The sequence below is a fragment of the Asterias rubens genome, chromosome 9 (genome assembly GCF_902459465.1).
Source record: "Asterias rubens chromosome 9, eAstRub1.3, whole genome shotgun sequence".
Classification (NCBI taxonomy): Eukaryota; Metazoa; Echinodermata; class Asteroidea; order Forcipulatida; family Asteriidae; genus Asterias; species Asterias rubens.
This window is the reverse complement of record NC_047070.1, coordinates 15,216,629-15,230,357: the sequence shown is the minus strand read 5'-3', so window position 1 is coordinate 15,230,357 and position 13,729 is coordinate 15,216,629. Positions and strand designations below refer to the sequence as shown.

The window sequence follows — 13,729 nt, the reverse complement described above, 5'->3', positions numbered from 1 at the left end:
AAATCAGAATACAATTTAAAGTCAGACAACACCTGGAGAACAAGACAGTAGAACAAGGCTTCATACTGTAAAACTGTGTACAACACTTGTTACAAATCAAGAAAGTGAAGTAGAGAGAGCTCCCCATACCTGACCCTGACCTTGCCTAAAGGTGGATCATTTGAGTGGGAGGGATTAGCAAGAGGTACAGAATGGAAAACCCCATACAGCTGCAACCAACACACACAAAAATACCCAAATTACACAGAATGGCTGGCCTTGATCGAGGTCACTGCTGGGTGTGACACACTCAAGGGTGCAGGTGTTCTAGATTCATCATAGTCAGTCTCAGATGAGAGAGTGGGGGCTGGATCCACTGACTACTGTAGCATTTTCTGAATCCACACCATTGGCTAGGGCTGATGGCTTATGGCTGGTGGAATTTGACAATGGTTATGGCTTTCTAAAAGGCTGATCGCTGCAGCAACAATGAGCAAGTTTGAGTGCGCAAATTTAGGCGACCTGTGATTGATCACTGACTTTGTACGTATGGCAGTGACGTACTCACTTAAACGACTCGTTTGTAAGCCTTATCAACCATATTCAACACTTCCATTGACTTCTGCCTTTTCGCTGTAGTGTCACTGGTTCATTTCTGCGCTTTACACATGTAAGATGTTAGCATGGAACAGGATATCAGGACCACGGTTGAAATTATGTGGACTAGTATTATAAAAGCCAATTGGTTGACAACAAAAATAAAACAACTGAAATTAGATTAGGCCCTATAAACAAAGAATCAGCGCAACAACTAATTGTTGCCCAAAAAACACCTAGCAGGTGAAGAAGACAAATTCATTGTATCAGCATCCAAAACCTACACTGAACAATAGTTTCCAAAAGGAACAATTTGCCCTATTTCATCAGTGCACCAACTTTTAAGTCATCAATCACGAGGAGGCCATCCTATTATAAATGGAAATCTGGCGAGCATACACATGTATCAAAGTTCCTTTCCCAAGCCAGAATGTCTTCCTTGTCAAACACCGATCCATCGCTTACATCCATCATTGCGAAACACCGCTGTGCCCTCTGCACACAGATCTCTAAAACAACTTCATCTGCATTGAGGGTTTTTTTTTAATGTGGGAAAATCCCAGAGCCACCCCGCTAAGCTTACCTTCAACTGTGACTCGATAATACTTTCCAGTTCCTCTCGGAAGGCCTGACTGTTGAGGATTAAGGAAACTCTTCGCTGTCTCTCCATGTTCATCATGTCTGCCTTGATGTGTGCTGGGCGTTGAAGCTCCTTCTGGAACTCTGGGTCGTCCAGATCGATCTTTTCTCTCTCGTCCACATTGTTGGCTAACGTGTCCGCCATTGTGTGTGGATGCCTAGTGCTACACTTCTGTGATCACTACAGGAAAGGAAAGAACAAGGCACACAGTTTAATAATCAGATAATTAAAAAGTAAAAAAAAACAATCAATTTTAATTCTTTTAATTTGTGGTCATCTGGGTTTTTTTATTCTTGAGAGAATACAACATTTGTAGCTGCGCAAACTGCTTACCAACTAAACAGACACATGACACATTTTATATGCAAACAAATACTTTACGGCCTGACCTTTTGACCCAAGCAGTTATAATGAGAAATACCCTGCTATGTAGCATCAAAATGGAATATTATTTACTATTCTATTCCATTTCTTTTACTCAGGCACTGAATGACGGCAGGCCTGGAAATACAAATGTTCCTGGAGGCAATGACCTCCATTGCCCTGGTCTTGGCCTCAGTGCCCCACAAGTGTTTCCCTTAGTCTTTAAGATTTTCCAATGGACGTGCCACATGCAATTTGGAAATGTGCTCTCCCCTCCCCTTTAAGACAAAACCTGCAGCCTGATCAAGCATCACATTTTGCACTGTTAAGGTTTACAAGTCAGTTGAAGCAATTATTATGCAATTCTATTTACAACCTGGCCGAGTATTGCACTAGTATTTTTAATATTGTTGTGGCAGTATCATGGACAAGTGGTATTTTATCTTAGGTTTCATAAAGCCAAAGACTCCATGTTGTTCCAGCTGTACTACCCAATCCTTGTATGCTCTGATAGGTTTAAGTTAACATGACGCTGGCTGGGTGCATTGAACATGACCTGGCACAGACAGACAGTTTTTCCCACTGCGATAATATAAATGAGCTTGGGAAAGAATACATCAACGAGGTATAATATAAATGAGGATGAGTCACGGCTCTCAAGTTACATGACAGAGAAATAAAAACCTGATTAAATACAACAATGAAAACATACTGTTCATCCATCCTCTGAATGTCGTTATATTGCAACAATTTAGAAGTGTTGGCCAAGGGCCTAATTACACAGCAGTACTTGCAGCACAGAGAGTAGACAATCACAACAAAATTATGCTTACCTGACTATCTAAGGTTACCAAGCAAAATACCATGTCTTAAATACTATCTGTGACTAGCAGGGGTGTTTTTTTTGCTTAGCAAAAACTTCTAAGCAGTATTTGCTGCTTTAAAGCAGCTTTATTGTGCAAAGATGATTACCATTCAAGTTTGCAATGGACTTTAAGAATATGCAATGAAAGTGCTCTTTGAAAAATAAAAATGGCCTGGCCCACTCAAAGATGAAATTCCACTCTATTAATTCATTAACTAGTCAGTGAAATGGGTACCTGCAAGTGTAGAGACCTGTTGATACGATTGGTTGGCTAGTATAATTAAGAAGTATAATCCTATCAAATATTCATCACAATATTCACCAATTTATCACTGTATTTACAGCCTTGCACAGAACATAAATTGCTGGTAGACTTGCACAGACCCTAAATTGCTGGTAGTAGATCTCCAAGATGTTTTATGGTCCCCTTTGGCCAGCTATGGATGGGTATTTATTTTGTAATAGCAAGCCTTGAACTTCGCTCTTGAAGTTTGATCTCGAATGGTGAGGGGCACCTCTTTGAGGAAAATGTGAATTTCGACAGGAACTTTTACAGGGCTTCACAGCAATAGCACAGGGCACCACGGCAATTGCTGTGGGTTGTTTTTTCATGGCGCTTTAGCTCCATGGTTATTTCGAGGCTTGTAGTGTAAGGTAGTCGAATCTACATACACATGTCGAACGTATCTAAATTGATGGCTACAGCTACGACTATTACTATGGTTTTGTTCAGGACGTATTACACTTCAATAGATGATGATATGGAAATCTAGCCGTAACCGTAGCCGCCAACTCAGATTAGTTCTGATTCTCGGACAAACTTTTTTTCTTCAAATTGACCCAGCCATGATTGAGGGCGACAGATTATTTTGAGAGACTCTGGCCCATCACTGACCTGAACATCTCATTAGAGCAACATGTAATAAATCAGGTCTTATAATTTGAATGTGACAAACATTCGCACAGAGTCAATCTCACAGCAAGCCAATGTTGTGAGAACAGCTGTTCAGTATATCCCATTGGGAAACAGTGTCCATAGCAGCAACTGATCCCACTCTGAAAACTCGGCAACTGAATGGGAAGAACAATCATGCAGACATCAAATAACCAAAGGAACCCACATCAATTGGCATGGTGCCCTGTGCTTTTTCTGACGTTCTCTGTGCTTTTGTTATGGTTCCCTGTGCTGTTGCTGTGTGCCCTTTGCAAAGTCTCATTACAAAACCTTTAACATATTATAGAAGGGTCCCTCATCACCAGAGGAGAATTACTGTGCCCCTTCAAAAACGGAATTCATTCAAGGCCTGACCATGCACAATGTAAACCCTCAACTGGTTTTAAACAAGAAACCAATGTGTGTGCTTGTTGACAGGGTTATCTCGCTCCAATGATTGCTTAGTATTGATCCCCAATAAAACCCTATAAACTAGGAGTAAACTGACTTCCCAAACAGCATAATACACATAATGTAGAAATATATATGTAACTTCATAACAGACATAAAAATATCCAACAGCACCCACAGCGATTGCCGTGGTGCCCTGTGGTTTTGATGTGATGGTGCCCTTTGCAAAATTCCAATATCCAATTTAAAATTTGCCTCATGTGCCCCTTACCAAAGACTAAGTTAAAGGCCTGCCACAACTAGTTGACCAATTTCTGAAATCCACTTCTGAGAGATTTACTAAATCAAATGTATGTACATGGTGCAGAGAAAGTTCTCAGATGAAATTCAACTAGATCACAAGTCTTATACATGTAGGTATTTCTTGCACTGAGTTAAGTCTTTGATTCATTCTTTGTTCCATTCATAAAAGTACGCAATAATTGACCAACGTTCCATTCAAACCCAGCCAGACCATGGTCATTAACCACTTGCTCAACGGACGGCTCAACAAATATTACATAACACTCCATACTGCTATGTAATTATTGAGTCACCCTGCACTGCCTGCAGTAATACCCCCCCCCCCCCCCCCCCCCCGAAGGAATTACTGATATGAAATTTTGACAGGGTATTAATTAAAATCTAGGCATTGATAATCTGACAAAGGATTCTGAATTAATCAATGATAAAAACCTGTTAAAGCCGCTTTTGAAAGAGGATTGGTTGTAAATCAGTGCATAATGTAATTTCAGAATTGCTTTGTGTCTGAGGTACATGTTGGGTCATACTTTGGTTTTAAAAAAACGAAAAGAAATTGTGTAAAATTGTTATCTGAAAGCTTACAGGCCCAACGTGTTGTAAAGATCAAACCATGATCCAAATTTTAGCAAACATTCTGCGAAATCATTTTGCAAAACCAAGTAGAATTTAAGCAGCATACTGTACCTGCAAATGTGAACAAATACACAGACACTGTCCAAACCCAACATGTTTATTTAGCACCAAGCATTGTGAACAGGCAAACCTTGGTGCTCGTCAAATAAAACACGGCCCCCATCAAAAATGGTGCATGTTATTTTCACAGGGAAATGAGATTCTTAATGACGCACGTATTCAAAGAAAAATGTTTTCATAAATTCTTGTGTACACAATATTTAGTTCCTGTGCACAACTACAGTGCTCTAGCCTTAACCTAGATACTGTGCGCAGTACGTACCGTATGTACATGTACATAAGATGCAATTTATGCAAGCCATTTTCTGTGTTTCATGTTTACTCGCGTGTCTGGTGTGCCGATGCGGAAATCATGTGATGGTAGAGATTGTTGTTTGCAAATAGATGATTTGGGCAACAAATTGAATGTGATTGGAAAGACAAAATAAAGCAAAGCAATTCCACTGCAAATTGCAAATTTAAAAAAATCTTCCTTAATTTGAAATTTGTTAATGAAGTGTTTTGGTTAATCCCTAATAAACACTCTGCCAAACAAACAAACAATCTTCAGTAAATGGTTTCAATTTCCAGAATTTTGTTTCTCTTCAAATAAAAGAAGATTGCTTTCATCATCTTCCCCCCCCCCCTGAGAATAATTTCTGTAAAAACATTTATTGCTTTTGGAGAGTATAAAATGAAGTATGTGTCGGAGAAGAGGCTCTCTTCAAACATGAACGTAGCTTGATATTGAATATTGACAAAGCCCAGCAATGAATGACCTTTGAAATCAAGTATTCGACCGAATCTCCAGTCAAAATATTCATTTACCAAGTCATGAATCTGAACCAAAGGCACTGGTGCTCAGGTCTTCATCAGTATTTTTGTAGGGTCAAATTTCACTGGGCTGTTTAGGGAAAAACACTTGGCTTTCAACAGTCCACTCCTATAGAATTCATCAGAAATATTTTCAAGGTGTGGTGTTATGGCTGGTATATATCTCTGCTTAATGTAAGATTTGTTTGTCATACCACAAATTATCCATGTCAAGGTGAAAACATTCAATAAAAACATTGAATCATATTGTCGCGGAGTATAATCACAAGGTGAAATCTGGACTGTTCCATTTTCACAAGGGGAAGCCGAGCGAACGGGAGATGCTAGATTTTACCGATTGATAACATTCCGAGACAATACACAAACAAAATGCATTTTTTGTAGGAACTGTAAATTTCTATGGAACATTTCCAGGGGCATCGAGGCAATGACAAGGAGCAAAGGCTTCAATTGCCTCTTTACCCCTGTGAATGTCTGAGCCTAAAATGCCTTGTGACACGTGTTCCACTCTTCAACTGATAAGGATCTCTGTGTGTGGTATAGGCCTATAACATTATTTAATCCTGAATGCATATTACTAAGATTTGTAATCATTGTATTGTGTTCAGCCAATTTGTTCGCTTATTGGATTCTTTGATTTTAGGTCCCGATGAATTAAAAACTGCCTCCATACAAATGGCAGAGCCTTGTTGTTTCCACATGATGTAACCAAGCACAGACCCTAAATCAACATAAAATTAGCATCCTATTGGGTTCTTAAACCACACCACTTAATTAGGTTTAAAATGAACAGCGTAATATATGCACAAAACAGTAAGACATGTTTTAGGGCCTGCATTCAGTATGCATAGTCAAACCCAATATTACCCAACATGAGAGAAGGACAATGAAGTACAACTAACCAAACCTGTATAGTATGCATGCAGACACAAAATCAATAACAGGCCAAGACTTTTGGCAAAGTATGATGCAACATAATTCAAGGTTGTTAAAACACTCAAGTCGTATTCCAATGTAATAACAGTAGGCCTAAATAATACCCCAGCACTTGGGTGTGACTCATGCCCCAAGTGGAGCTATACATTTGTATGGACAAGACAGAACTACACAATACTGAGTGATTTAATGGGTACAAAAACTAGTGGAACTGAGCTCCTATAGACTGTCTACATATGGGATGGGCTCCTAAATGTTTCCCATGGAAGGCTAGATGCATCCTAAGACCTAAAAAGGGTTTGTACAGTTGGCCAAATGCAAGTTACAAACCCTATAACCAGTCAACATTCTCTTTGCAAGTGGTCCGGCTGGCTTGGCTTGTTCAGCATTGAAAAACACCCCAATATTTCAAATATGCGAGGACTAGTGAAAAAGCTTGTGGACTAGTGAAGTGCAAGCAAGTTTATTGGTCCTGCTGGTTATTCCTAAAAAAATTAAGGGCAAACTAAGCTAGGGCAAACCCAAGTGTACAATATGGGATAAAATGCTCAATGTATTGATTACATTACATCTGGAATAATGTGCTCGATAGTGTTACACATCTCTAGCCCTTTGTCATATCTTACTACATCAACAGCAGACATGATGGCTCGCTGTATGGTCCCTGAATTCTACGGGACACTAAGGGCATGGCACAAAGTCGTATTAAAAACGGTCAACCGTCTCAGCACCAGACTATTTTTAACTCTATGTGTACACAAATAATGCCGCCAGCTTTGTACAATACATTAAATGTGCATGGTCCTTGGATAATAGGAGGAATGATATTAAATCCATGTAGGCCCTACTCCCAACAAGTACCGGTACACATTTTCTCAAACAAATGACAGCAACTACCAATGATGTAATTTCCATTGAAAATGCCAAAGGTGTGACAAAACAATTCTCTTGTTTCACTGTTGCAATAGTAGAACATGACATGGAGTTGATCACACATAATTATGTTACTCTAAACCTAAGCACTTCAGTATGGCACATGGAGGTGTTCATTACGACAACACTTAGGGCATGACAACATGGGACAACATATCAAGTGAAGCCAATTAGGGCTGGCTAACAAAGCAAAATCTCTCAATGTTGGTGAGCCAAGCGTGCAATCATGCAGTCTTTTCAACAACAACGATTCTTTAAAAAAAAACAAGAAAAACTTACATACGGTAGTTACATGTATAAAAAATAATATAACTGAAAAACTTGGATGAACAATTGTGTCTAAGTCTGAAAAAGCAATGTATTCATGACCCCAGGATGGAACATGATTTATAGCACATTCACAAACCTGACCTAAGTTTCATTAGGCTTTTTTAAAGGCAGACATATTTTGTTTTGCTTTCAAGAGAATTACAGCACCCCCCCTCCCAACCAATGCAAAATTGTGTTCTATTTTTTAATGCTGAAAATACGTAGGATGTACCATGCACACATTACCAAGTCTTCATATTTCACAATATAATTTGTTCAGATGAATATGAACCTAAAATCCTGATATGCTCCATCAACAAAACAGATAAAAATTGCAATTTAGTTAGACTCATTTCACAATTAAGTATGCAGGTTCTGAGTTCAATTACATAGTTCCAGAGAAGTCAGACGTGAACTTGCAATTTATCTCTCAGCATCGCGTATTTAGACAGGTGATATCATAAAACGTACTTGATAAAATTGAATTGGTAAACAATATTCCAATGGGTAGGTTTGCATGGCTGGATTACTCCAAAGAAATATGGGTCCAAAGACCAGAGCACTTGATTCTTGAATCTCAATTACAATAAAAACTTATATAACAAAAGAACAAAAACCAAAAAAACAGACCTTGAGACTATATAACAAATATAGTCGGAAATGTTGTTAATCATTTCCAAACCATCGTATGTTATAATGTGGTAGGCCTAATACAATGTACAATGTATACATGTAATTATGCATGCAGTAGGCCTAAATATAGTCTGGTGGTGAAACTGAAAAATCACAATCAGGCCCCTGTAGTGTGTATCCAGCACTAACAATTTTATAAATAATCAGGGTGCCAGCCCAAGGTCAGGACTTCAATAGAATGTCTGCGCTATCCAATTATGAGCTGCCCCGGTACCCAACATACAATACAACTGAGCACTGACTATATCAGACGTTCACTGGTATACTGTGATTATAGTAGCTGGATCCCCGCAGTGCAGGACTTGGATCACATTGCTCACTGTCGCTGGTGTGATGTTCCTCATGAAAACCAGGTCGTGTCATCAACAAAGTGTGAATACAAACTCAATATCTGCCAAAAGCCCATCGTTCATTGTGAACATGTTCATCACATTTACATTTTGTATGTCCCTGTACTTTCTCTGATTTAAATTTCATGTGTCACTTGTGAATGCAAAGTATGCCAGCGATGTATTTACAACTTGGAAACTCCAAGCAACAAAAACACATTTGTTATATGTTTTTCATTTACACAACAGTCACAAAATAAAAACCAGGTCTCACTTTAATAAAATCCATTTTGTTTTATGTTGCAAAGAGCAACTTTATCACATTCACACAAGGGTTTTAAATTAAATTTTGTCTAGGCCTTTCTACTGAAATCTCACAAAACTTGAGCTGAATGCTCGAGTTGTAAAGGTGCGGTTTTTTTAACTGTACACTTGACACAGAATGGAACTATGGGTGGTAGTAAACAGTGCTATAAAACAGTGTGAAAAGTGTCTGGCCTGGTATTGTTACGACACACTAAACCCAATCCCTGTGGCCAGCCATAAACAGTTTCCTTTAAACTGTAATGGCTGTTGTGAAAGTAGGGGACAAAAAATCCCCAGGGGTTGATAAAAACATTAAAATTTTCAGAATAAAATTTAGATTAGCAATTCTCGGCAACAGGCACTGCATAGCATTTAGTATTTTGTACTGTATTTACTGCTGCGACGAGAAGAAATTTAATTTTGGTATATATATTGGACGCAGTGTCCTTTTCAAAATAATCGTGTCATGCTTACTACATCATACATGAGTACTATTTTGTTTTAATCAAAACAATGCACGTACAACTAATATCCTGTCATGCAGGATACTTTCCAGTCGATGATGATATTCTCTTACCAAAGTGAAGGTGAAACAGATGCTATATCTGCGTCAATTTGATTTATTGAGACTGGAATTTCACTTCCTGGATTGCGGTGATAGGAAAACAACAATTTCCTTAATTCACTACTTCCTGGATCCATTCAACAATTGCCTGGGAAAATCTTCTCTTTTCTTCTCACTCAGGTGGCTGGTCTGTCATTGTTTTTAGAGCAACAACTTTATTTGGCGATGTTTGGGGTTTTTTCCCCAGGCACAATTACATATTCCTAAGCCAGAACAATACTTGCAGGTCAACTAAGGTTCAGGCATACCATTGCAAGCAGAAAACACATTTGTCATTATGTAATTGAACACTACATTTTCCTTTTCCCCACTTCTAAAACAGATGACTCTAAGGAAGGACCCTTCCAAAAAATAATAACCACAAAATAAATCAAAACATATAATTATATCTTTTGAAAACATGGGTTGATATAGAATAGAATTGAGGTTGCGAAGTTGCAATAAAATAAGCAAACTGAATGAAAAATTAACCCAATGCCAAAGCAATACACATAGCAACGCACGTAATTCAGAGCAACCAACCCTCATCTTGTGCAAGCTGAGTTGTAGTGTACAAGCATATTATTTACATTATACCAAATAAACTATTTACGTTCAGTATAAATATACTGGTCGGCAGTGACTAATGGATCATTTACATGTGATTATGTAGAACTTAAACTAGGGAAATCAAAATAAACATATCTATTTTTATACATTGAGGATTGCATATTGTGCAATGTACAGATAGAAAATATTTCAGAAATGTAGATTATATACACACAGTACATACATTGTGAGTTATTGATTTTAGAAAATCTAAATAAACAACCTATTTCTAATACATGTTACACTACACTATTATTTATGAGTAAAATATTTAACTAAAATATTTTACAATTGATTTTGTTGTTGTACATTTTGTTATTAAAGTTATATTATATCTTCATATATGGGTCATGGGTTCAATAATAATACAAAGTTGAATCTGGGTTTCTTCCAGCTTCTGTTTTTCTGTTTTTATTTTTGTCCATCGCTTTGCATGCTCTAGTAAAAGGCGCTTTATAAAAATGTCCAATTTGTAATTTTGTTTATAATTTTGTTTAATTATTATAAAGTATCACAGCCAAAATTATTATTCCTATTATTTGTTTGAATTCAATGATCCAGTCTTGATCAAATTAATTCCAAAACAAGGTGTAAAGGCAAATCATCAAACACGTAATGCCGGGAGAAAAGGTGAGGGGGGGATGGAGAGCAAGTTGTCATGTCTGGCTGGCGCGAGTTGAACATGAATCATTGTGAGTCACTCTGAGGCATCGGTCTTCAGCCAAGAACCTCTTTGCTGAGAGCGCTACGCATCGTACGTGGTTCACTCAAGTCATAAATAATTGCCTCATTATAGATTCACAAGGATTTTAAAACTGCCTGGTGGAGCCGTGGTGCAAGTAAATTAGTCATAAACTTGCACCATACTATGAATAAGCCAAATTCTTTGGTTTACTTTGTTTCTGGGTTCTCTAGAATAAATTGCATGCCAGTTAAAAATTCTTTGAATACAAATCATACAATGGCTATTGTTATTTTCCACATACAGCTAATTAAACAAAAAAAATCAATGCTTGAACTCGTAATGGAATATTTTGTCTGAAGTGAATTGTCTACACTGCTCACTGTGAGGCAAGGGCTGGGTTTTTCCTTCAGTAAAGAGTAGCTAATTGATGGTCCTTGGTTATTATTTAACAAGTATAGCTTTCACACAACTGGAATTTGTTATTTTTAACAATGATGTGATTTTATTCTGTTAAAAAAAATTCTTGTGTGAAAGGACTGTAAGAAATGCTTAAATTTTTTATTCATTCTTTTTATTAATTTAGTTACAAAATATTTGTGTTTCTTAGAGGGTAGAGGGTCAACTGTTTAATCATGCTACAGGTAGTATGATTCAAATTCAATTTTACTCCAACCTGATATTTGTACTCACTACTCACAGTCTATGTACTCAGATGTTTTTGCAATTCAACTCTAACTACAGCTGTTACATAGTAGCTGTTCAGACTTCAGACATGAGGTTCGCCCTAATGGTGTGTTGTTTGGGCATTGTGTGACTGATCAAACTGTACCACTACTCACAATAGGGTGAGTTTCCTTGAACCATGCTTGACCGGTCATGCCAGTTGAGTCACCCTCCAGGCGTGGATGAAGCTAAATATCCAATCACAATGAAGGAAGAAGCCGTCTAATATCTATTCAAAAATCTAGCAATGTTTACCAGTTAGACCAACGAGGACGAGGTCATAACAACAATCTCCTGCTCAATCAAAGTGTTCACAACATACATCTGTAGTAATTTATGATTTAACATAGGGGCATAGATTTTTTACCACATACCAATCTTTACAGACAACAAGATTTTCGAACAGCTATAAATGACACATTTTATTCCAGGTCAAAGTATTACCTTACCTGTAACTAATATTCCAGTCCCTTATCCATCCCTAAAGTGGTTGATCATAAAGGGATTGAACCAATCACACAATTTTGTTTTGTAAAAAGCAACAACAAAAAGTGTTTAAAACACACAGTGGATCAAGGTCATGACATTATAAAAACAACTGACAAGAAATTGACAGCTCACTGATTGTAAAGTTCACACAATACAGGTAGGCTACAGTAAATACATTGGTCCTAAACTATTTTTGTCACTAAAAAAAGTCACTACAATGTGACCCAACTGAAACTTGATTAAGTTTTCACAATTTGGTTGTACTTTTACTATCGATAATGAAACTTGATAAAATTTAAAGAGACCTATTTTTAGTGAGAATGAGAGACTTCACTGTGGTGTGGAGTGTCTCTGTTGTTAACTTAGTTAGTTCTTCAAACAAGAACTAACCGCTATCAAATGAACTAGAATGTATAAAGTTCGAGGCCTACTTTAAAAAAAAACAATTGTTGTCCTGTTGTACTATGGTATGGTTTGCGGTCTTAAGCACAATTTAGTGTTGTTTGTGACTTTCAACTCAAGAATTGTTTAACAACACTGTAACACAACAATTAATTATCAAATTCCATGCATTTATTAACAACATACATAGACTCGACACTAATTCAAATATTACAGGTTCGATACTATTGCCTCAGCAAAGTTGGCAGATTTAAATTCTAATTGAAGCCTTCTCTAATCTCTTGGACTTGGAGTCCAGTAAACTAAAACGAAATTGAAAAACATGATGATGGTGGACATGGTGGAGGTCAGAACCGCTCCAGCGTGCATGGCCCAGTTGACAGTTGGTTGGCACAGTCAATCGTGGAGATTAAGTTAGTTTTCAACCGTCAAAACAAGCCTTCTCTATTACATATTCCGTATCTAGTGTCCATGGCAGTGGAACTGGACACAATATAGGCTGGGCAATTGTCTGGCCTGTGTCAACCAAGCCACTTCAGGCGTGACAACCATGGCAAAGCTACGCGCTAAATTAAACTTCGTGTACAAGCCCACGCCTCACGCCTGTTTTTTTTTCTGTACACATCTGTCGTTTGCTCAGAAATTAGAACAGCATGGAAGCTTTTCACTTCACCGTTTGAAAATGGTACTTTTCAAACCATTTTATGTTACACAAAAATCACAAACATTTATAACATTGATAACTTACCACAAAATGTAATATATCCACTTTTTGCGTTAAAAATCCTCCCAGAAAAAGCAATTAGAAACACAGTTTTCGCCGCTCTCCGTACTCACGTATCCACAAGTACACCAGCAGCACCGTAGCAAAAATTTAGGCGCTGAAATTAGCCCAATTGTGTGCCCTTGAAAAAGACGCGATATCAGTTGCCTGTTGTCTGCTTTCCCAGTTTCCACGAGTGGCCCAACTGGGCTATAAAAGCGCCTGTCTGAAAGCGCAAGCAGACGTTCTGTTGTGGCTGTTTTTGTTCTCCCCGCTGTGTAAGCCGCTCCCACTGCACAAAGTTGTCCGTTAGAATTATCAAACCGTCATAAATTTGTCTTATTTGTCTC

General features: G+C 37.8%; 1 protein-coding gene across 3 annotated transcripts in view; it reads right to left on the bottom strand.

Annotated features, from left to right (window-relative positions):
• The window catches only part of LOC117294937 (alpha-adducin-like), a 63,584-nt gene extending 50,077 nt beyond the window's left edge, over window positions 1-13,507 (bottom strand). Inside the window, exons 1-2 of one of the 3 annotated variants that reach the window (XM_033777490.1) lie at window positions 13,365-13,507; window positions 1,160-1,396 (exon numbers count right to left, since the gene is read on the bottom strand). In XM_033777490.1, coding sequence (XP_033633381.1) covers window positions 1,160-1,360 — 201 coding nt within the window. In that variant the 5' untranslated portion in view covers window positions 1,361-1,396; window positions 13,365-13,507. The remainder of the gene's footprint in view (window positions 1-1,159; window positions 1,397-13,364) is intronic. The other 2 variants (XM_033777491.1, XM_033777492.1) reach the window with 2 other exon arrangements.
• Between the last annotated feature and the right edge of the window lie 222 nt (window positions 13,508-13,729).